The sequence below is a fragment of the Euwallacea similis genome, chromosome 3 (assembly GCF_039881205.1).
Source record: "Euwallacea similis isolate ESF13 chromosome 3, ESF131.1, whole genome shotgun sequence".
Taxonomy (NCBI): domain Eukaryota; kingdom Metazoa; phylum Arthropoda; class Insecta; order Coleoptera; family Curculionidae; genus Euwallacea; species Euwallacea similis.
This window is the reverse complement of record NC_089611.1, coordinates 7,035,180-7,056,172: the sequence shown is the minus strand read 5'-3', so window position 1 is coordinate 7,056,172 and position 20,993 is coordinate 7,035,180. Positions and strand designations below refer to the sequence as shown.

At 32.9% G+C, this 20,993-nt stretch overlaps 5 protein-coding genes across 6 annotated transcripts in view; 3 read left to right on the top strand and 2 right to left on the bottom strand.

Moving 5' to 3' along the window:
- LOC136420101 (cyclin-dependent kinase 2-associated protein 1-like) overlaps nucleotides 1–20,357 on the top strand; it is a 41,471-nt gene extending 21,114 nt beyond the window's left edge. The window contains exons 2-4 of the mRNA XM_066406868.1: nucleotides 16,830–16,910; nucleotides 16,989–17,187; nucleotides 17,522–20,357. Of these exons, the coding sequence (XP_066262965.1) occupies nucleotides 16,995–17,187; nucleotides 17,522–17,694 (366 nt within the window). The 5' untranslated portion in view covers nucleotides 16,830–16,910; nucleotides 16,989–16,994 and the 3' untranslated portion in view covers nucleotides 17,695–20,357. The remainder of the gene's footprint in view (nucleotides 1–16,829; nucleotides 16,911–16,988; nucleotides 17,188–17,521) is intronic.
- On the bottom strand, nucleotides 91–4,693 carry LOC136419869 (H/ACA ribonucleoprotein complex non-core subunit NAF1). Its single transcript, XM_066406450.1, has 7 exons — nucleotides 4,192–4,693; nucleotides 3,605–3,804; nucleotides 3,270–3,535; nucleotides 2,954–3,117; nucleotides 2,635–2,893; nucleotides 1,594–2,133; nucleotides 91–1,148 (listed from the first exon to the last, which is right to left on the bottom strand). Exons 1-6 carry the CDS (start codon nucleotides 4,436–4,438, stop codon nucleotides 1,611–1,613), a joined length of 1,659 nt encoding a protein of 552 aa, XP_066262547.1. The 5' UTR covers nucleotides 4,439–4,693; the 3' UTR covers nucleotides 91–1,148; nucleotides 1,594–1,610.
- unk (RING finger protein unk) lies at nucleotides 5,079–14,103 on the top strand. Of its 2 annotated transcripts, none has more exons than XM_066407069.1 (13): nucleotides 5,079–5,379; nucleotides 5,483–5,692; nucleotides 6,950–7,236; nucleotides 7,281–7,431; nucleotides 7,487–7,689; nucleotides 7,744–7,865; nucleotides 7,928–8,111; nucleotides 8,174–8,275; nucleotides 8,332–8,463; nucleotides 8,526–8,817; nucleotides 9,059–9,254; nucleotides 9,310–9,578; nucleotides 11,684–14,103. In XM_066407069.1, the coding sequence occupies exons 1-13, from the start codon at nucleotides 5,249–5,251 to the stop codon at nucleotides 11,688–11,690; spliced, it is 2,286 nt and encodes a 761-aa protein (XP_066263166.1). In that variant the 5' UTR covers nucleotides 5,079–5,248; the 3' UTR covers nucleotides 11,691–14,103. The 2 variants fall into 2 exon arrangements, with proteins under 2 accessions (XP_066263166.1, XP_066263167.1); XM_066407070.1 differs by having other exon boundaries at nucleotides 5,080–5,379; nucleotides 7,296–7,431.
- LOC136419934 (histone H3.3A) lies at nucleotides 14,506–16,233 on the top strand. The gene is made up of 3 exons (XM_066406544.1): nucleotides 14,506–14,621; nucleotides 15,195–15,487; nucleotides 15,789–16,233. Exons 2-3 carry the CDS (start codon nucleotides 15,206–15,208, stop codon nucleotides 15,915–15,917), a joined length of 411 nt encoding a protein of 136 aa, XP_066262641.1. The 5' UTR covers nucleotides 14,506–14,621; nucleotides 15,195–15,205; the 3' UTR covers nucleotides 15,918–16,233.
- LOC136420100 (protein C10) lies at nucleotides 20,275–20,919 on the bottom strand. The gene has a single exon (XM_066406867.1). It carries the CDS (start codon nucleotides 20,855–20,857, stop codon nucleotides 20,483–20,485), a length of 375 nt encoding a protein of 124 aa, XP_066262964.1. The 5' UTR covers nucleotides 20,858–20,919; the 3' UTR covers nucleotides 20,275–20,482.
- Between the last annotated feature and the right edge of the window lie 74 nt (nucleotides 20,920–20,993).

Below are 20,993 nucleotides of genomic sequence, written 5' to 3'. Positions count from 1 at the left end.
AACCGTTTTGGTATATTTATGGGATTTTGAGATAATTGCTAGTCGAGAAAATTTGGGACAACATATAGGAATCTAAAATTGACACACCTGTTCATACAAACATATTTTATATTAACCAAACTCATATTAAAAACAAAAGAACAACTTTGCAGTATGTACAAAATAATTTAAAACAGTGTTAAAACGAGAGATACATATGGCTACTAGTAGTTTCGCTGAGAACTCACCTCTTGCTTCCATATTATCCAAATAAACTAAAGTCGAACTTCAAAGTCGGTTAGATTTTAAATTCGACTTTGGCCTTCGGAGAATATGGAGGTTAGTAGGTATCCCTAATGAACTAACCTGAATTAGTGGAAATTAAATAAATCTGTAAACAAAATAACTCCAAACGCTAGCGAATTTTAACATTGCCTAGAACCACTGTTTTAATAATAAGTACCGCTATAAAATCTAAATAGCTAGGTTCATATCTAAAAAAACCCTGTCGGTGAAAATCACACCTAAACCTAGTCAGCATAAATACAAAGTTTGTCCCAACAAAAGTGCTTAATTAAAACCTAAACAATCTAAGCGAGAAATTTACTCCACTACCAGAGAGACACCTATTACTAGCCAGGAAATACCTAATAAAATCAATTATTGGAAGCAACATAGTGATACCAATCACATCAAAATATCACGTTATCCGCAAACAAAATACTGTTTCCCCTACTTTATCCATTGGGGTACTGTAGATTTAGTCGAATAATATAAGAAAACTTCACAACTCAAAATCCATTTTTCTGCCAAACTCACCACGCGTTATGCCCCTTTATGAGAAATAAAACAGAAATAAGTGTCTAAAGTAGTAATTTACAGAACCCTTTTCATAAAAATAAACTTAAAATTCTATTGTAGACATTTATAGGGAAACAACAGTTAAATGGTTCGTGCAACGACTGTACTATTTAACCCAAAGTTAAATGTGCCAATCCAACCACCAAGCATTTGCCTTTGAGAACAATATTATTAATTTTTGGAACAATGGATATTAAAATGGCTAGTGCTAAGTGGGTGGGTCCGTGCTCGTGTAATTTCGCCCGTTGTTTGTGAAGTAGTTGTCTGGATTTTGATGAGAAGAGGTTCTTGCTGTAATCGGGTTCCTCCTAAAAGGAATTAAGCAGTTGATATTAAAGTGCTTTCATTAGAAAAAAAAAAGTTAAATAATGTAGTACACTCAAAGAGTAATATATCAATGAAAATAAAAACATTCAGAACAAAATTGGAACTTACGCTTTGAATTTTCAGTGTTTTCACAGAAAATAATCTTTTGCAAATGATAAATTACACGAATATAGAAAAAAATTAAAGACACACATAATAGCGGTTGGTTCTATAAATTTTAGGAATTTTGTGCGTGGTACCGCGTAATATCCACATTTAAAACGACATTGGAGTCCGCGAATTATGAATGTACAGAAAGGTAATACTAAAGAATCTGGATATTTTGGCGGAAAAAAATAACGACACTAGCTAACGCACATCCATTGCACAAAATACTGTTACAAATAAGCCCAGACTACAATAAAAAAATATGGATCAGTGTCTTACCCTGAATCACTACCTTGCTAAGGTGCAGGTGGTCCTTCAACACTGTTAAAGGCTGGCGGCGCTGAACTGAAATTGAATCCCGATAATGATACTGGAACAGGCATGCTCATTATCATATCTGGCATAAACATATTCGATGGACCAACATAAGGTTGCGAAAACCCAACACCAAACGGTCCATATCCAGGTGGAGGTACCGTTGGATTAAATGCGGGAAGAACCGATGAAAGCTCGGGGCAACCAGGAGGTGGCACCTCCGAAGTGAGCGCTGCGACAGTATTTCCGGAGTGATGATGAATATGTCTAGAGAGTCTACGATGAGTGTCCATAAGTCTACAAACTCGCGTATTTAAGGTGTTGCATTGATTCATGGTTCGTTCGTATTGTCGATGTCTTTCCACACTGTCCTCGAGCTTCCGTTTGCCGGAGGTTTTTTTCTGGTTGTAGTGATTCGCACGTTCCTCTTCGTCATCCGAAAATTCGGCCATCTCCGTAGGTTGTTCTTGGTCATTCAACCAGGAGGCGTCAGTTCCTTTTAGTCTAAAAGAGGTAAATTTTAAATACCAAAACCTATAGCTGTGGTTTTGTATTATGTTTCTGTACTTCTACTGCATAATTGACAGCAGAACTGGAATAAATAATTCAAGTTCACTCAGGCATCAATGATAATTAATAAAGAAATGTGAAGTTTTCCTTATTTCATGCTATTCAAAAAAAAAAACAAAAATCATGTAGTGCAGAATTAATGAAGTACTCCTCTGGATTTTGCGACAAAAACTCTTCCATGTTTACTATCTTGATGTAATGTTGGATAAATGAAATAGATTTTTAAAACGCCCTGTATCTATAAAGCTGAAAATGTAATAACTTTTATCACTATTGCTTCATAAAAATTGAGCAAAAAATGGAGAAAACTTTCTGTCTGTAACTTCAATAACAACTAATATACCTTCAACGACAATAATACTTTTATTAAGAGTTTTCTACAGAAAAAGTGAAGAAAAGTGTTATCTCATGCTATAAAGCAACAACAGAACTTACTTTAGCAACTCCTTCACAAAAACAAATTTTGTGAATTCTTCATTTTTTGGAGCTGCAAATACCTTCATCCCAGATTCAATTCCTGCTGCTTTAACTTCGTTTTCATTATTGAACCTCACACAATAAATGGGCTCAGAAACAGGACCTAAAACGTCATCAACGGGACCCAAAGGTTTCTTTTTTTTGCCAACTTCATCATTTATAAAAAGCATTGTGTCTAAATCAAATGCTGGAGTATTTGGAAGAGCTATAACAGTCACTAAAATATTACTCAGTTTCATTTAAAATTGATATTATAATGGCATAATGTTATACCTACCACATTCCAAAATTATAGCAGAAACCCTCCCCATATGCATAAATTCCACATCTGAACTAATAGTTAGTTGAGACAAATCTGGAATTGGAGGCAACAATACTAATTCATCACGACTCGTTTTATTTTGTGTCTTTTTTACAGCTCCTTTGTTAGGACTCTCATTTCTAAAGATAACATTTTTTATGAACACCCACTTCACAAACAAATTTACATAGTGAAATCAATAAAGAAAATTCTCTTCTTTAAAAGAAGTCTGTAAAATTTAGCTCTAATAACTATAGCATATTCATGTAACTACATTAAGAAGTACAAATACCTAATATCATTGTCCCCAGTAATTATCACAGACCCAGAATCATCATCTGAATGTTCAAAAATTCCTACTGAACTATCACTATCACTTTCCGATGATAAAGTGCAGGCAGTAGAATCACTCTCAGAGTCAGAAGAGCCACTACCAGAGTCAGATGAATAATCTAATGGCTCTCTATCAGATATTTTTGAAGATTTAACAGTCTTTGCTTTGGTTTTTGCCATCTTGGCAGATGGCACAGATTCATTTTTATTCTCAACATCACTATCCTATTTAAAAAAATAATGAGGTACCCCACAAAACAAAAATAGTACCACCATAAATATGTTTTAACGTACCTCACTATCAGTGCTTCCCTCATACAATAAAAGACTTTTCAATGAGTCACTCTCCCTATTAACTACCACTTTGGATGCAGGTATTGAATTTTGTTTCTTCACATTTATATCAACTTCCGATATATTAAGTTTGGTTACTTCTTGCTGAATTTTAGAAACTTCTGAGTCTGAAGGTTCAGAAGAGAATATTGTTGAGTTAACTGAAATAAAACTTTGTGAATTTGAATGAATAAAAGAAAAATAAATACATTGATAATAGCATACATTTTACTATTTCAATTATTTTGATGACTTCAATGGAAACTAACATATGAATGCCATTATTTTTTGGTTTATATGTTATGACTTTCTTGGTAATAATGAGCTAATAATAATTGACAAAGGATAGAAGAAATAAAAAAGTCAGCATAAGCTATTTTTAGGAAATATTTTTTTGTGAAAACGAATTGAAAATTTTGATGCCTTTTTACCCTCAATATGTTACGATATCACAGAATATGTAAATAAACCATAGGTACATAAAGGCTTGTTCATTTTAAATCAAACTAATTACAATTTCATTTAATAAAATTATGAAACTGACTCACCTTCATTATTTGTAACATTACAGGGTTTTTCTAGAGTGGTACTGTTTATATGAACATTCACTTCCACTGGAATGACTATGTCTTTCTCAGGGGTCTTTTCGTTAAGTGTTTGTTTACAGTCCACCTTAGTAGATGTTTCCTGGGATGATTCCACTCCACTATTAAATATTGGGGGACTGTCTTTTTCTGAAGGGGATTCCTCAGAAGGCTCACTAATTTCACTCAATTGCTCACTGTGCTGATCCATTGCCTTATCAACAATTTTTTAAGATTATTGATAGCAAAAATTGATGTCAGTGTCACGTTCTATGTAAAGGTTCTTTGGGGAATAACTGATACGTAATCCTCAGTTACCTCACATTTTTCAAAGGAAAACGTGTAAAGTGCAAAATGAGTGTATACATCTATATGAGAGACCGGTGCAAAATTATCTCTTTCTCTCCGGAAAATGTGCGCGACAGGAATTTAAAGACCGGCCATTTTGAAATTATTTGTTTATTGTCAGTGCCAGTAATGTCAATGTCCAAATGTAATTTTTTAATCGGTTTTATTTATGTCTCCTTTATATATTGTTTAAAAAGAGATAGATATGCATTAGACGGGTATTAATCAGTAAAGAAATTTAGTAAATTTATCACGCAGTTACCGAATAAAGCCGATTCGAATCTTCCGAATATGTCCGAAATGAACGGAAAAGAAATGGAAGTAGTAAATAAAAAATAAAGATAAATTAAATGTTTTAAATTGGTATTGATATTTCTGCTGTTATGCAAATTTAATTTCATTTTTTTAAATTTTTCATTTACGTATAAATAAAAATTAAAAAGATCCATCTGACGGGTAATAAGAGAGATAAATAAACTCATTTTCCGTTCCAAAGTTAGCATTTTCTCTAACGTTTTCATGTTTTCGCAAAGAGAAAACCTACAAATTATAATGTTATTGACAAAAAGCCCAATAAAGGTAAGTGAGAAATCGCAGGTGAACAAGATTTTTCATCAAAACAAGAGCGTCCTTGAATTCCGTCATATTCCCATGATTCTCCACGCACGTGACCATGTTTACATGCCGTGATTCGCCATTCACGAGCGTGCCCTGCGCGAGACTCTTGCGCCACAGTGATAACAAAATGCCGTCAGAGTCTAAACCTTTGTTGACAGCTCAGACGGAAAAGCCAAATCATTACTCGTAAGTGTATTTTTAGTAAATTTATCCTTTTGTTAAGCGTTCTCGAACAAATTCCGCTCAATTACGTGTTTGAATCATCCTGAAATGTGCGGTTGTTTTGTAGATATCTGAAAGAATTTCGCGTCGAGCAATGCCCGCTCTTCTTACAACACAAATGTACACAGCATCGTCCTTTCACCTGTTTTCATTGGCATTTTATGAACCAGAGGCGTCGTAGACCAGTGAGACGTCGTGATGGGACCTTTAATTATAGCGCTGATAATTATTGCACAAAATACGACGAGACAACGGGCATTTGTCCAGATGGAGACGAGTGAGTACGCTTTGTGGTTTGGTTAGCTAATCTGTCATTTTTCTACAAATGGTGGGTGTGACATTTTTGTGGCGCATTTACCTTTTCCAGTTTTTTATCGCCCGATTTTATGTTATTTCTTGTGCTCATCATATCAGTCCGATTTAGATATGGAACAACAAGTGGCTTTTAGTTGAAAATAGATCAAATTACCTCCGTAAATAGATGTTTTTGACATTAGGACCCACATCTTAACCCAACTTTCTTGCCCAAATAAAAACAAAAAATGACAACAAAACTAACCTACCCTGGCCAAAACCCTGTACTGTGTGTCCAATTACATAAGAAATTAAGTATCCTATTTTAACACTGTTTTATGTATTATCTAACGGTTTTCTTTTTCTCTGTTAATGTTCAAGTGTTCAAGGCGTATACGTTTTGACACTTTTGCAGCACATTTTCATTATTAGGGAAGGTTTTATCACTTTATTATAAAACAAACTATACTGAAAATAGATGTATTATGGCCCTCTTGGTTTTTATTAAGTAGAGAGTTCTTCTGGGTGACAGAAGTAGGTAAAAAGAATTAAAAAGTCTGTTCCAATAGAAAGTAAAACCAATTCCAAAGTGACAAAAACAGTCAGAAATATATGCAGTACACTTCTTACAATTCCTTGCACATATTTTTGACTATTCAGAAATGATTAATTCAGCTATTATATCATGCATTAATTTGGACAGCTTTAAAAAAAACTGTCATAACATGTGAATTGTCTTTAACATAATATGAAATGATCATATGTTTGTCATCATAATGGGCATCATCATTTTAACATAACAATCTCTCTTTAAAGGAGGCATCAACAGGTGAGTAAGTAATTAAAATCCACACTCTGTGATTATACCTATAGGGTGATTTTAAAATATTGCCATTTTAAAACTCCTAATAAATTGGTTTGGCCTATGTCCTATAGATCTTCTCATGGAAATCATAGAAAATCTAGTGGCAAAGGAATGCTATTTTTTATAGTAGTAGATTTGTGTAATAATGTGCCAGGTGACAACAAAATGTGGGTTCACTTTGTTCCTTTTTTGCTATTTGACATAAAAATTTTAAATGAAAATAATATCAATTCATTATATATATATATATAATAATAATAATAATAAAAAATTTGGTGGCTCATCTGACTTTTCTATGATAAGCTTTCAAATTTTGCTTTTATTTAATCTCTGCTAAATAAATTTCAACTATAACAATTATCATAATTGTTGCAGTTGTCCATATTTGCATAGAACAGCAGGAGATACAGAAAGACGTTATCACTTAAGATATTACAAGACATGCATGTGCGTGCACGACACAGACTCCAGGGGCTACTGTGTTAAAAATGGACTACATTGCGCATTCGCACACGGTAGCCATGACCATAGACCTCCAGTATATGACATTAAAGAGATTCAAGCATTGGAAGCTGCTGAAGCGGAGGGCAGCAGCTCTGCAAATGGCCCTAACGCCTTAGACAAAGAAAGAAATTTAATGAATGAAGATCCAAAATGGCAAGGTGGGAGTCTGCGATAATAATATTGCTCATGCTGGTTTTATTAGGTCCTCATGTTGTAGATACAAATTTTGTGTTGTCTAACTATAAAACTGAGCCATGTAAGCGCCCACCAAGGTTGTGTAGGCAAGGATATGCTTGTCCTCAGTATCACAATAGCAAAGATAAGAGACGAAGCCCTAGAAAATTTAAATATCGGTAAGATATGATTTTTGGGTTAGTTTGGAGTGAAATGGCAAACATTGATTCTTAGTTCGACGCCATGTCCCAATGTCAAACATGGGGAGGAGTGGGGAGAACCTGGCAACTGTGATGCTGGGGACATGTGTTCTTACTGCCATACTAGGACAGAGCAGCAATTTCATCCAGAAATATACAAGAGCACTAAATGCAACGACGTTCAACAGTCGGGTTACTGTCCTAGAGGCGTTTTTTGTGCTTTCGCCCATGTAGAACGTGAGTTTTAATTAGGCTTGAGGAGTGCTTATTTTGACCAAGTTCATTTTGCAGAGGAATTAGGCGTTTCTAGGGAATCTGCTGATGCCTCAGGCACAAACTTTGGAGAAATTTTGTCTAACGTTCTTCCACAAACTAGCTCAGATATTAAGAAAGAAAAAAGCAGTGAAAGTTCTGTAAGTCTTTAATGAGATTTTCTTTGGTTTGGGACAGTATTATTACGAGTTTATTTGTGTAGAATGGAAGCAGTGAGGTTAGCGAGTCGGCTTCGTCTGCTTCATCGATAGGTTCAAATAGTTGTAGCAGTAACAAAGCCCCCGGAGCCCAATTAGCACATAAAACTTTACCTTTCCAAAGACATAATACTTTAGGACTAGAGCTCACAAGTAAATTATTACAAATTGAAAAAGATCCCAATTTAGGTAAGCCCTTAACCTCTTCGAATGTGAGCTACTGATTTGCTAATTTTCAGTAAACTTTGTAGATCCTATAGAACGAGAACAAAGAAAGCAGTCGTTGTGCTTTGCTTATAGTAATTTAGGAAGCTCTTTTTTCACCGTAAATGACACAGTTGAAAGTGTAGTAGGTGAGGTCTATTTTTGTTTGCATTTTAAAAAGTCTTATTGCTTCTGCTTTTGCAAGGAAATGCATTGGACGATTTAAATCTAGAGGACCTTAACCTGACTGGAGCTTTAGATAGGGATTTGGACACAAGTTCTCCAACTGTTGCAAATTCATTTTCTGTAGGTTTAGCATCATCTGCAGGTCTTTTAGGTGATATCCAATTTCAATTTAACCTGAACTAGTTTGGTAATAAATATTTTTTGTTATTTTAGGTAGTTCAGCCCCAGTCAACATTCCTAGCGCTGCTTCTAGAACTCTGGGTGGATTTAGCCCTAATAACAGTCCTTTGCAGCCATTCTTAACTGCTGCTAGATTTTCACAGCCTGACAGCAGCATGGACTTCCTGAATCATAGCCAAATTCAGCAATTGAGCACCAGCGCCTCAAAACTTAGTGGTTTTTCGAGTTTTTTTGACTTTCAAGCACAAAGCATATCGCCCAGCTCTAGAAATCACAATAGTTTCAGCATGTCGCCAAGTTTGAATAACAATTTGGAAGTTGCCAGGTATGTTCTTATTATTAATAATTTACAATAAAACGCTAAGATGATTATTTAATATTTAATAAAATTTTCAGTTTTAATTTAATAAAAAAACATTAGTCTTATTAATCTATTGACTGCCAACAATTGTCAACTACACACACACATTTTGTCAAAGACAAATATTTGCCTTTGTTAAAGTTATAACCTATATTGTCAGAGAAAAGTGGAAGATTAGCCCTTTATATCTATAATTATTTTTCAGACTCCGAGATGAATTATCCCAAGCTAGATTGCAGTTAAATAACTGGGAAGATAGGCTTCAACAGGCACGACAAGCCTGTGATGCTTGGCAACGCGAAACTGAAGAAGCAAATATGAAAGCAAAACAATTAGAAAGCAAACTGCAAGAAACTCTAAATCAGTACACAACATTAAAAATAGAATGCGAACAACTACAGGTATAGTTATTTTTAAAATTGTAATGTTTTATTATTTTCTAAATGTTGGTTCCAGGACCCACACATACGCAGATTAACCAAAGTATCAGAACTTAGTAAATTATCTCTGGGTGTCCTTAAATCGATACACTCCCAAATAAGACAGGACCTTGAAGAAATCGAAAAAGTCCTGTATAGAGAAACCGCCTCCAAGTGTATGGTGTGCGAGGAAAGGAATAGGACTGTTACTTTGAATTGTAATCATTTCGTGTTGTGCGATACGTGCGCCAACACACAGGCGCAGTGCCCGTATTGCCAAACACCGAACAGTCTTGTGGCCGGTGTGTGAGTATAAGGTTATTAGGCTTGTAAAGGGCTCGGCTGTGAGTTGCTCTGAGGCTGTGTTTGCTACTTCGGTGAAAAATTTAACTTGTCATTCACTGATTCACAAGTCAAGATAAGAATGTGAACTGCTTGCATTTCTAGCTTATTAAATGGCTTGGGAGATACATCCTTCAAAAAAATAAACAAAATACAATATTATTTATATTTCAAATATCATATAACAAAAATTGGAAAATATTTAAGGTTTATTTACTTGAAATTAGCGCTAGCAATGTTCATATTAAGCTGAATTTTCAGATTCATTCAAGTTTTCATAATCGATCAATAAAGTTCTCGGAGCATATGTGAGTGATCATCGTCGTGCGCAAACTGCTGTATTTGTTCGCATATATTGACAAGTCGGAGTTCCGACGTACCTCAGATCTGACTTCGAAATTGTTAACCTCGAACTGGTCAAATCCTTTCTTAAAATTTCTTTATTTATAAATCACCTAAAGATTTTGGTATCTTTCAAGCTGATCCAATATTGTCAAAGCTCATTGACATTACTGTTTCTCAAGCAATTTGGAGAAATGTTCGTGCTGTTTGGTCTCAATAAATTATTCAAAGGGTCCCATATAAGATGCCAAAGAAAACTGAGAATCGGCTATTTTATGATATTTGGTTGTAACTTCTGTTATTGGAATAACAAAGTATTTTGCGTATTATCATTGGTAATGTAATGTTACCGAAACGGAATATTTAAATTGAATAGAAGATCTATTTTCTTCGAAAACCAGGCGTACGTATGCCTTTGCAAAATGTGATTTTGCAATCATTCTGTCCAAAAATGGGTATTATTCAAGCTCAGAAGAGAAATTTAATATTTTTTTCATCTCAGAAATAGAACTCCACAGCGGAGATTCAAGCTTTCTATTAAATATCCACCACAATGAATGGCATTTTCACATTCACAGTTTTTACCTCGAGGACTGTAATAACTAAGAATGTAACCTGGGAAAACATTTCCAATTGCGATAAAGCAATGTGCACAGTAGACATTAAAAAATCTAGTTATTATAGTTATTGTGCGTGCAAGCACTGCTTACGTTTCGGAGACCAGCTTAGAACTAACCAAAGCTTAAACTTATAATACCATATATTGTGCCACCATACATAATTGAATTCTAGCATTCCGTAGGTACTTTTGAGTATTTTCTATAAATGGTGTCGTATATAATATTTTAGACTAAAGAGCTCTGTGACTTCTCAACGATTTGCCATAGAGTGAAACAATATGAACTTTCCTATTTTACTTTTGTTAGATATTTTAAACGTCCAGTTCTCATAGTTTGAAATTCTAGAAATTTAGGGAAATGAAGTTAGTTTTACTCTATCTCAAGTCGTTAAATAGAGTTTCAAAACTACAGATATTAATTCAACTTTTGTATTAAATATTTAATTCTCATAATAAATTATACAGTACGCAACAGTAATGTACAGCAGAAAATACATACAACGAAACACCTAGCTCATCATTTTGTTCAGTAATTCTGCATATTCGAACTGATTTATATTGGGTTGACGAGCAAACCCTTCGGAAAGTATAGGAACAATGACATTATGGTGGAGGGATCTTTATTTTAGCGTGTTGAGAAGAGTTTCGAGTTAATCCGAACATAGACGTCTTCTGGAGAATTCCTTATATTAGTGAAGATTTTAGATCCACTCATATATTAAATATTCCTTTAATATCATTCAGAGAATAGCCTGTTAGTGATAATCCTTGAGATCTGCCGGTCAATAATTAATATTTTTACAATAGTTCCTTAAGTATTTTCCGCAAAGTTGATATTCATGAATGCTTATTTTTTATCTTCCCTTTAGTATCTAATTCTCCAGAATATTATGTTCAGGAATCATTTTCTATGAGTTGCAATGCAATTATATTATATATGTATAAATTATATCGATTTTCACTTTTGTATCATTTTTTGGCACTGCATTTAAGTACAATGAGCGTGACTATCGCAGCAAACCAGAGTGGGCAGCCCCCAACGCGACCCCTTTGCAATTTAACAAATTTACTTCATAGTTCGTAGTCATTTATTTGAAACTTCTTTTAGACCTTAAAAAGATTAATGTAAAGAAGTAGTATATAATATTATCAATATTACGGTAGCATCACTACTATTTATAGAGTTACTTATTTTGAAAAAGTAAGTATTATTTTAGTTTGTAACCTTCGCCACACGATGTGTTTACAACAAATTAATTATTTGATCAATTTATTTTGTTGATAATCCATGTTAAAAGATAGAATAAGGAATGTAGTGTTTAAATTAAAATCTTCGAGGACATGTTAAATTTATCTAAGTTAATTATTTGTGGATTTTAATGTGGATTATATGACAAGTTGTTTAGGATTTTCAAATTATTTTTTATCTTATTTTTGAGTCATTGCTGCACTAGGATATATCAGCAAAAGAAGGATGAAATAGGTTCTTATTTGCAGTGCCTCAATTACGTTGAATTTAGTTTTTAAAAATTCGAAAATGTTACTTTTGCATACCAAGAATAATTGACCAGTCACAGATTCAAACAAGAAATTTTTGTTTACGTAGTGTTTATGTTCTTTGAAAGGTTGTGCAGCAAAACTGTTTGTTCCATCATTTTGTTCAAACTGACTGACTAGATCTTTGTTATTTTCGTTTGATTTTTCCTCAAATGTCATTTGCAAAATCGTTAGTGAGTGTGATATGTAGTGTTTATTTACATTTTTGAGATAGGTCGACGCGTTTTTAAAATGTAAAATTCCTCAGTAATCATGAATTTATTATTTCATTGGTTATTGATATTATTTCTGTTTAATTTAATGTATAAAGCAAGATCCAAAATTTTCTTGAATACTTTGTAGTGAAATAAACTGATGAAAAAAAGGTTTAATAAAGATAGGTTTTAGCTCCATTTCTAATAATTATTAGCTTTTTTTACTGGTTTATACCAAAATATAATTTGAAAAAAAAAACAAAGTAAAAAAAGAAATATGACCAATCAACATCAAGATTTTCCACACTTTTTTCAGGTATTGAAGGGCCAATTTCAAACTCACAAAAACAATTAACAAAACGGCAAAATTAATTAAAATTTTGCTTAGTTGTGACACTTTATGTGAACGGTACAAGAAAAGTTATTGCTAACTGAATGTGGCACTTCAAATTGTAGCGATTTTTGACATGTATTATTTGCGTAGTAAAATAATGGACTTTTTAAATGAGATTTTAAATCAATAGAAAGACTGTTAATTGTGATTTAGAAATAGGGCAAATCATCAGTTAGCGTGTTATGACCGCATGTCAAAGATTGTGAGGCAGATGTTGAGTTTTAATTAAGAAAATCTCAATAAAAAGTTCCACTCATGATCGGCCACACAGATCTTTCCCTCCAGAGTCTGAAATGTTCTTTTGATAAAAAAGAAAAATTTTAATTTGACCATAAGTTAAGTATTACAGGAAGACTGAAAAAATGAGTGGCCATATTTAACAGAGAAAAATTTACATTTTGTGTCTCGAGGGAAGAGGACCGTGTGCTTTTTTTGTTGTTGGTAGCAAAAGTGAGGTTTTTAATGGAGGCTAAAAATTGCAAATGACACTTATTAATATTCGTATATATTTTAAGATTGACAATGATGTTGTTTTCGGCCAGATAATTTAAGGATTATTATAATTAGGGTAGTTTTTATAATTAAATTAAGTTAACGGCAGGCTTAGTAGGCCTATAAAACTATGTCTTACGAAACATTTTAGAAACCAGTAGATCTTCATCAAGCCCCTTTCTTATAATAGTTAGCAACTATCCCCAAGTATCGAAATTGTCTGGTAGTACTAGATCTAAGCAATTTTAGTAATTTATAACATACATAGTATATGAAAAAGGGCTAAAATACAACACCCATGTAGGTATTGCATTATACAAATCAATAGGATAATCATGTTCTGAGAAGTCAATTGATAATGATTTTTATCCTATGACGTAATAAACTATTACTTTCATAAACTCTGAAATAAGGAAACAATATAAACTCATGAGTTGAATTTGATATAACGATATCTAATTTTTCGGCATTTCATATGTATTGAGGCATTTAGCAAATAGTTTGCAATAAAGAGACCAGTATTATTAACGAAACGTTAACATGAGACGGTTCTCTAAGACGTCTAAAATCCAAGTAAAACTACCCTTTAATACTTACACTTATAATCTCTTATAATAAGTAAAAACAAGAATACTTATTTGAAAAATGTAATATTAATTTTAAGTACAAACGATTAAGTGGGCATCGTAACACTATTATAGAGATTTTTGGCAATACTAGATGTGAATATGATATAACATAGTTCTAAAATATTTTTAAATAAAGTGTTCTCTATTGTAAATTACTGTGTCATTACTTTTCAGGTAGGACTAAGAATTAAGAACCTATATTATACCTTTCGTGGCTAGTTTTATAAACATTTTCCTTTATAAAAATAAATATTTTAATTTTCGTGGAGGTTTTATTTCGCATTAGAACAACTGTACCGGTTTCAGTAAGTCTTAGCTGCGTTTGAGAAAATGAGAAAAATCATCTCATCATACAATCGTTTATTGAAATATGTATTCTCGTTAGGCGTTCTTCTTTAACCTTACAAGTTTTTTAATTCTTCCTCAACGATACCAACACAATTAGTCACAATGAAAGCAAAAATTCCCAATGAGAATTAATTATTAATTAATTAAAAGAGGCTGGAAATTTAGCACGCGGAAAATATTCAAAAATCAATATACTCGGGACTCCGATTAAGCCCGAGCGTTCGTCCAATAATCAACAAGCTTATTTCAACCAATCAAATTGCGTTAATCGGTCGTCGAACCAATCAAATTCCAGCATAATAGAGCGTCACCTTGGTGTTTGGTGCTCGATTGTCTTCGTTTCATCACCGTTTACTTCATTTCAGTTTTCAGTAGTGCAGGAACTGTATCGACTTTTGTATTGTGCAAAGTTTTCGTTCCAGAAAAAGTGAAGTGAGTGTTTTTTATCAGTTAAAAATAATCCACTTATTTAGTATTGGACTGATTAAACACGTTTGAGTACGTTTAGGACCATTTCTTGTGTAATCAGCATCGAAATCTCCATTTGAAAATCTTGATCCTTGGAAGTGCAAGTTTTGTTGCGCAGGCCGCCATCTTGTCTGTCTTGTGGGTCATGTAAATTCAATAATCGTTAAAGTTCGACATAGGAAAACGCACAGTTGCAGTCGCATTTATTCTCAAACCCAAAATATTGTCATTCCCTTGATTATTTCTATAAATATTATTGATCTTTTATTTAATTATGTCCGAAAGTCACGTTTCCCGCGGCTTTTGCTCATATTGATTCGTCCAGGTCAATCACACTATGTATTTATTTTTCATTTATCCAGAGTTTTTGCTGTCATAATCGTTGTTATTATCTATAAAGCTATAAAGGACTAGCCCACTATTGTTCAATTATTTTTATCATGTAGGTTTCCTGCAGTTTTAGTCTTTTAAGTAACATATCTATGCATGCATGACCCATTACCAAACAATAATAAAATAAGGTGTCATTATGTCCAGGCTAACACACTATGGCTCGTACTAAGCAGACTGCCCGTAAGTCCACTGGAGGAAAAGCTCCGCGTAAACAGCTGGCCACTAAAGCTGCAAGGAAGTCAGCACCTTCGACTGGAGGAGTCAAGAAGCCTCATCGTTACCGTCCTGGTACTGTAGCTCTCAGAGAAATCAGAAGATACCAGAAGTCTACTGAGTTGCTTATTCGCAAATTACCTTTCCAACGTTTGGTAAGAGAAATAGCCCAGGATTTCAAGACTGATCTTCGTTTCCAGTCTGCCGCTATTGGAGCTTTACAAGTAAGTAATGCTTGGATTTTGCAACTATCTACATCTGGTATGAAAAATGTATAGTGCAAGTTGCAACTTTCACATAAAACACTAGAAGTTTCAGAGAATATGACTGTAAACATATACATAATTCTTGAACTTATTTTAAATCTCAAATTTGATGTATATCTTACTGTTTAATTGTTAGAATTTCCAGTTCAACTGCAGGTGGAATTTGAATTATTTAAATTGTATAATCTGAATATCTGCATATTTGATGTACAATTTTCTGGTTTGAAACTTTTTTTATTACTTTGTTTTTTTTTCATAGGAAGCTAGTGAGGCCTACCTTGTAGGTTTGTTTGAAGACACCAACTTGTGCGCCATTCATGCAAAGAGGGTGACAATTATGCCTAAAGACATCCAGTTGGCTCGCCGAATTCGAGGTGAACGAGCTTAAATCACATTCAATAAAATTCATACTATACTTAATATAGTTGTATCTGTTTTCATAGCATACTGCCAGGCGTGTCGTAGAAGCATAAATGTTATATTCACATTTGTTTCTTTTTTAAATCATTTGTATGTTTTCTTTGTCAAATCATATTCCAATAACTTGGTTAACAATGTTGGAATAGCACTCATACCGTTCTGGTTTAGTACAATAATGTATTTGTTTATGTGTAAGTTTGTTTTAAGGATTTATTAGTAAGTTTGATAAGGAATTTCTTGGTAAATTAACAATTTTATTTCTCAAATAAAATGAATACCTAGCACTTTGAGTTTAAATCTTTTCCTGGCTGGCACTTCCCATCCCGTTTAATTATACAATGTATTGGTGAAGAGAGGAGATTAATCTTGGATTTCATAAGACATAAAGTATTGATCCTTTTAACTATGCTCCTTTCCATTACTGAAATTCATTACGTTGCGTTGAGTACGCAGAGTTTAATGTCTAAAAAAGTACCATCGCACTGTAGACACACATACTTATGGTATCTTGTCACATTTTATAACTCTATAGCAAATCTTTTACCACTTTTTAAATGAAGAGTAATCCTATTTTAATCTAAAAAAAACCGTAATATATTTTCACGACGCTTTGAGTGATACTGTATCAGGATGTTTACTATATATGTGGTAAAAATTTAAGGAGATACAGAAAAATAGCTAGGAAATATTTACATTACTATAGGATATAGAATTATATAGACTAATTAGTTAATAAAAATAATTGTAAAAACATGCGCAATGGTGTATATGAATAATATTGATTGTTGACCAGCTGTCATCAATTGGAATTAGAGGGGGGAGAAAGTGGGGTTATTGTATTGTTATTATTTTATCATTAAATTATTTTTTTTTGGTGTATTTATTTTTTAATGAATTCTTTATTTGTTAATTGAAATTGTTTTCTGTTCTAATTTTTACATTATTTTAATTTTACCAGAAGGTGAGGTTATCCATAAATCTATAAAATTATGTTAATACATTACAGTTTATAACAGCCTAACATATCAGGATTTTTCAGTCATAAATGGACGCTGTAGACATTCAAGCAGTAGAATCGAAACTAAGCGATGTCACAGTTACAGCAATACCAATTACCAAACCATCACAGTCAGCCATGAATCTCAGTTCTCACAAAGATTTTACACGGGAATTGCAAATGCAAAACAACACAACTAATTCTGGTGGTATGAGTGTTGGGCAAAGTAGTCCCCAAGCAGGTAATATTACTGAAGCCTCTGTCAGAGGATGCAATTTGGTTGCTACCATTTGATTGTGGCAAAAAATCGCATGCACTGATCTTCACATGATGGAGTTTTTTAAATCAAAAACAAACTTGCCCTATTTTCATGCAATAAATATTTATGATCTTCAAAACCTTAAGAGATGTGAAGTCAATTAAATTAGGACAAACTAGAACTTTTCTTAACATCACATGAGATTGGATCAAAGTCAAAAAATGTCTGCATCTTGATTACTGGGGTAAATTACATCATTGCATCATCTGTTAGGGGCTTAATATTCCAAAATATTTGCACCAAAGCTGCACTTCAGGTATATCCAAATATGCCCAACTGCTTGCTGTTATTGAAGAAATGGGTAAAGAGGTTAGACCAACTTATGCAGGTAGTCGCAGCAGTGCTGAAAGGTTGAAAAGGAGTATTATTTCTGCAAGACTTTTGGTTAGAGAATGTTTAATTGAGACAGAGAGGAGTGCCAGACAATAGTGAATTTTTACCTTTTCCAGTTTTTTTGCTCAGTTTGTAGATTAGTTTTTAGTATTTGTTACTGGTGAGAAAATGTGCTTAAACAGTACTATTTCACCCACAAAAGTGTTTTGGAAATCTATATTTAGGTCTTGGGTTATTGGATATGGTAACACTGACTATTATCAGAATTAGTTGTAGCAGTAAGGAGTGTTCAACATAAATTTAAAGGTTTTTGTTGCAAGATTTGATAAACATAAGACCTAAAGTTAGCTATTGCAAGAGGCTTATACCAATTTCAATTGTCTTAGTCCTTGTGCTCTATTTCAGCATATCCAGGGTATTTCTAAAAAATCTATACAAAATTCTACTACAGATTTCTGAGACAAAAATATGATTTAACCTAACTTAACTTAGTTCTAAAATAGACGGTTTTCAAAATATGAAACGTTAAAACGAAGATTTAAAAAAGGAAAAAAATTACTTCATTTGTAATGCTACTATCTGAACAAAATTTCGCATCGGGGGTTTTTAGGGACAAGAAATCAAAATCTGTTTCCATTTTCGCTGCACATTGCAGAGAGCGCTGTGAATTCTCTTTAAAAGGGCATAAATTTTTTATCAATCGGTATAAAATTTATTAGTGATTAAATATGTTTTTTCCTAGATGTTTTCATTCTGTATCCTGATGTAAGTCCCTATGGACATTATTTTTTGAGATATTTAAAGTTAAAAGTTCACTCAATATCGTGAAAATTGAAAGTATAATTAAATAAGTACATATTTATTTGTATAATCAAAACGAAAAAAATCAAAATGTTTGATTTTTTAAACCTTTATATTTTTATTTGGCTATACCAATTTTTTAGTATTTATTTTGATATACTGTATGACTAAATATGCACATATTTTTAATTTTCAAGATATTCAGCAAACTTTTCATTTGAAATATCTCAAGAAGTAATACCCATAGGAACTTTTAGCTAGATACCTTTTTTTCATAAAACATGTAGAAAAACATAAATTTCATCATAATTAAATTTTATACTGGGTGATAAAAAACTTATACTCCTTTAAAGAAAGTTCACTTAATGCTAAAAGTACCCTCTACATAGTGCATCACAATGTAAAAGAATTCTGATGTTTCGCCCTCAGAAACTCTCCGATGCGACATTTTGTTCAGATAGTAGTATTACAAAATAAGTAATTAATTTTTTTGTTTTTTTTAATATTCATTTTGATGTCTCGTATTTTGAAAACCGTTCACTTTTACACTAAAATATATTGGGTTAAATCATCATGTTTTTGCTTCAGAAATCAGTGGCAGAATTTTGTACAGACTTTTTAGAGACACCCTGTGTATGATACATGCTAAAAGTGTATTCAATCTCAGTGTTAAATATCTCAATAACTCTAGGAGCTGTAAAGAATAAATCATTAAAACTTTCACACTCTGTATCTCAGAAACGAAACATTTGCAGAGGTAAACTTTTTACCTAATGTTCACTACAATAATAACATACAGTGTGTAAAACTTTCACATATGAAATTGAAATATCCCACACACTACACTTGACAATCTACACAATTGCTGTACACAAACTGAACTAATTCCAAAACAGAGTCAGATAAAAAAATATTAGTAACGTAAAACCTTTTAAATGAAAAGGAGAGTGGGAATTTAATGGTATGGATTATCTGTGGTGTATCACAGAAGAGTTTTAGGAGATAAAAGTCGCCTTGACAACTCGAAAAGCTATAATCTAAACTACTCTGCACATTTTCATAACAATTTGTAGATAGTATAGTGATGTATGTAAGAAATTTCAACTTCATATCTCCAGAACTTTAATATGTGTTTAAGATTCTGCTACAAAAAAAGTAATCTGTGGAAGTGGGTATATTTGCCCTCACAGAATCATATTTCTGTTATGAGTTAAATGGGAAAATAGAACATCCAGATCTCAGAAGGGACCAAAATTATAGCACCACTAGTGGTGTCCTATGAGATCTTGATGAAATTGCCTTCAATGATTGATTGAAAGATTAGTAGATTGCACTAATTAACTAAAATATGTGCTGGTGCCCCATTAAATCAAATGTGATAATTTTCCAAATAGATTCTGTACAGTAAACAGTACAAATAGTATTGTGATAATCTATAAGTAAATGCTGAACATAATGGCACTATTTTGTGTGTCATCTTCATTGCACAGAGTTAAATATTTGGAGATCATACATAAATCTTTTGGAAGATTAGTGAGTATCGCTGGATTTAAGTTTTTAATAATCATAATGATAGTTTGACAAAATTATTATCTAACAAACTCCTTTCATGGGAGTGGATTTCTAACTCTGTGCCTTATAATGTGGTGTTTGTCCATACTCAAGGTTTTATTCCTAAGAGTTTAGCCAATTTTGTTACCATAATTACAGTACATTTACTCTTGCTGTCCACGGCAAGTTTATTTTTAATGCAACACATTGTAAAATTGCCTATTTGTATCTTTGACTTTAGAAGGAAAATATCCATTTATTTAGACAATGAAACTGCCAAATCAGCAGCTCAGGGCAAGTAATTTAGGATAAAAATATTGACTATTTTTATACTGAGTGATAAGTTATATTTGCGTAAAATAGTCCCATGTAGTATAAAATAAATGGTATTTCTAATTCTAGGAATAATGGCTACCAGTTTCTTTTTTCTCACTCAATATTTCTATATGCATCCACTTTCATGGATCTGCGAGCTGAAACCATTTTTGTACCTTTGACAGTCATTCTTAACAAATCTCATTATGCTCTGACATTAACAACTAATTTTTTCCTCCCCAGGTTCACTAGTTGTATGTGCAGATACTGGTGGCAAGTAATATGCTTTAATCAAGCCATGAAGTCTTGCCACTTCTGCATCATCCCTTTCCAAGCTACGGATCATCTGAGTAAATTTCACTATGCCTTCTCGACTCTCTGGGAATCCATAATTTTTAATTACGTCTATCTGGATTTGCATTACCACCGGAAAAATGAACTGCATCATCTTTAACATTTCATTCCCCACGTTGTCTCTTGCTTCTTCAATTTTCTGGGTATTTTCAGGGAGGTTCAAGTGGTCCAAAGTTTTATTCAGGATTTCGGCGGCTCGTTCTGGTGAGAGGTGAGGCATTATGTCTGTTTTTGACATTTTGTTCCGAATTTAATTTTGTGAAAAGAAATAGGAATAATTAAAATGATTTGTAAAAAAAGTAAACAAAAACAACCAACAATGGCAACATACAAAGCCAACGTCACAGATTGTTTAGTCACTGTCAGTTGAATAA

Excerpts from the sequence above, each read along its gene's own strand:
- LOC136419869 (XM_066406450.1), bottom strand. The coding sequence starts at position 4,438 with ATGGATCAGCACAGTGAGCAATTGAGTGAAATTAGTGAGCCTTCTGAG. Across the intron at positions 3,118-3,269 it reads ACTGGGGACAATGATATTAG|AAATGAGAGTCCTAACAAAG; the intron begins GTATTTGTACTT and ends TGTTATCTTTAG. Across the intron at positions 2,134-2,634 it reads TTTGTGAAGGAGTTGCTAAA|ACTAAAAGGAACTGACGCCT; the intron begins GTAAGTTCTGTT and ends TACCTCTTTTAG.
- unk (XM_066407069.1), top strand. The coding sequence starts at position 5,249 with ATGTTTACATGCCGTGATTCGCCATTCACGAGCGTGCCCTGCGCGAGA. Across the intron at positions 5,693-6,949 it reads ATTTGTCCAGATGGAGACGA|TTGTCCATATTTGCATAGAA; the intron begins GTGAGTACGCTT and ends TAATTGTTGCAG. Across the intron at positions 7,237-7,280 it reads TGAAGATCCAAAATGGCAAG|GTCCTCATGTTGTAGATACA; the intron begins GTGGGAGTCTGC and ends TGGTTTTATTAG.
- LOC136419934 (XM_066406544.1), top strand. The coding sequence starts at position 15,206 with ATGGCTCGTACTAAGCAGACTGCCCGTAAGTCCACTGGAGGAAAAGCT. Across the intron at positions 15,488-15,788 it reads CCGCTATTGGAGCTTTACAA|GAAGCTAGTGAGGCCTACCT; the intron begins GTAAGTAATGCT and ends TTTTTTTCATAG.
- LOC136420100 (XM_066406867.1), bottom strand. The coding sequence starts at position 20,857 with ATGTCAAAAACAGACATAATGCCTCACCTCTCACCAGAACGAGCCGCC.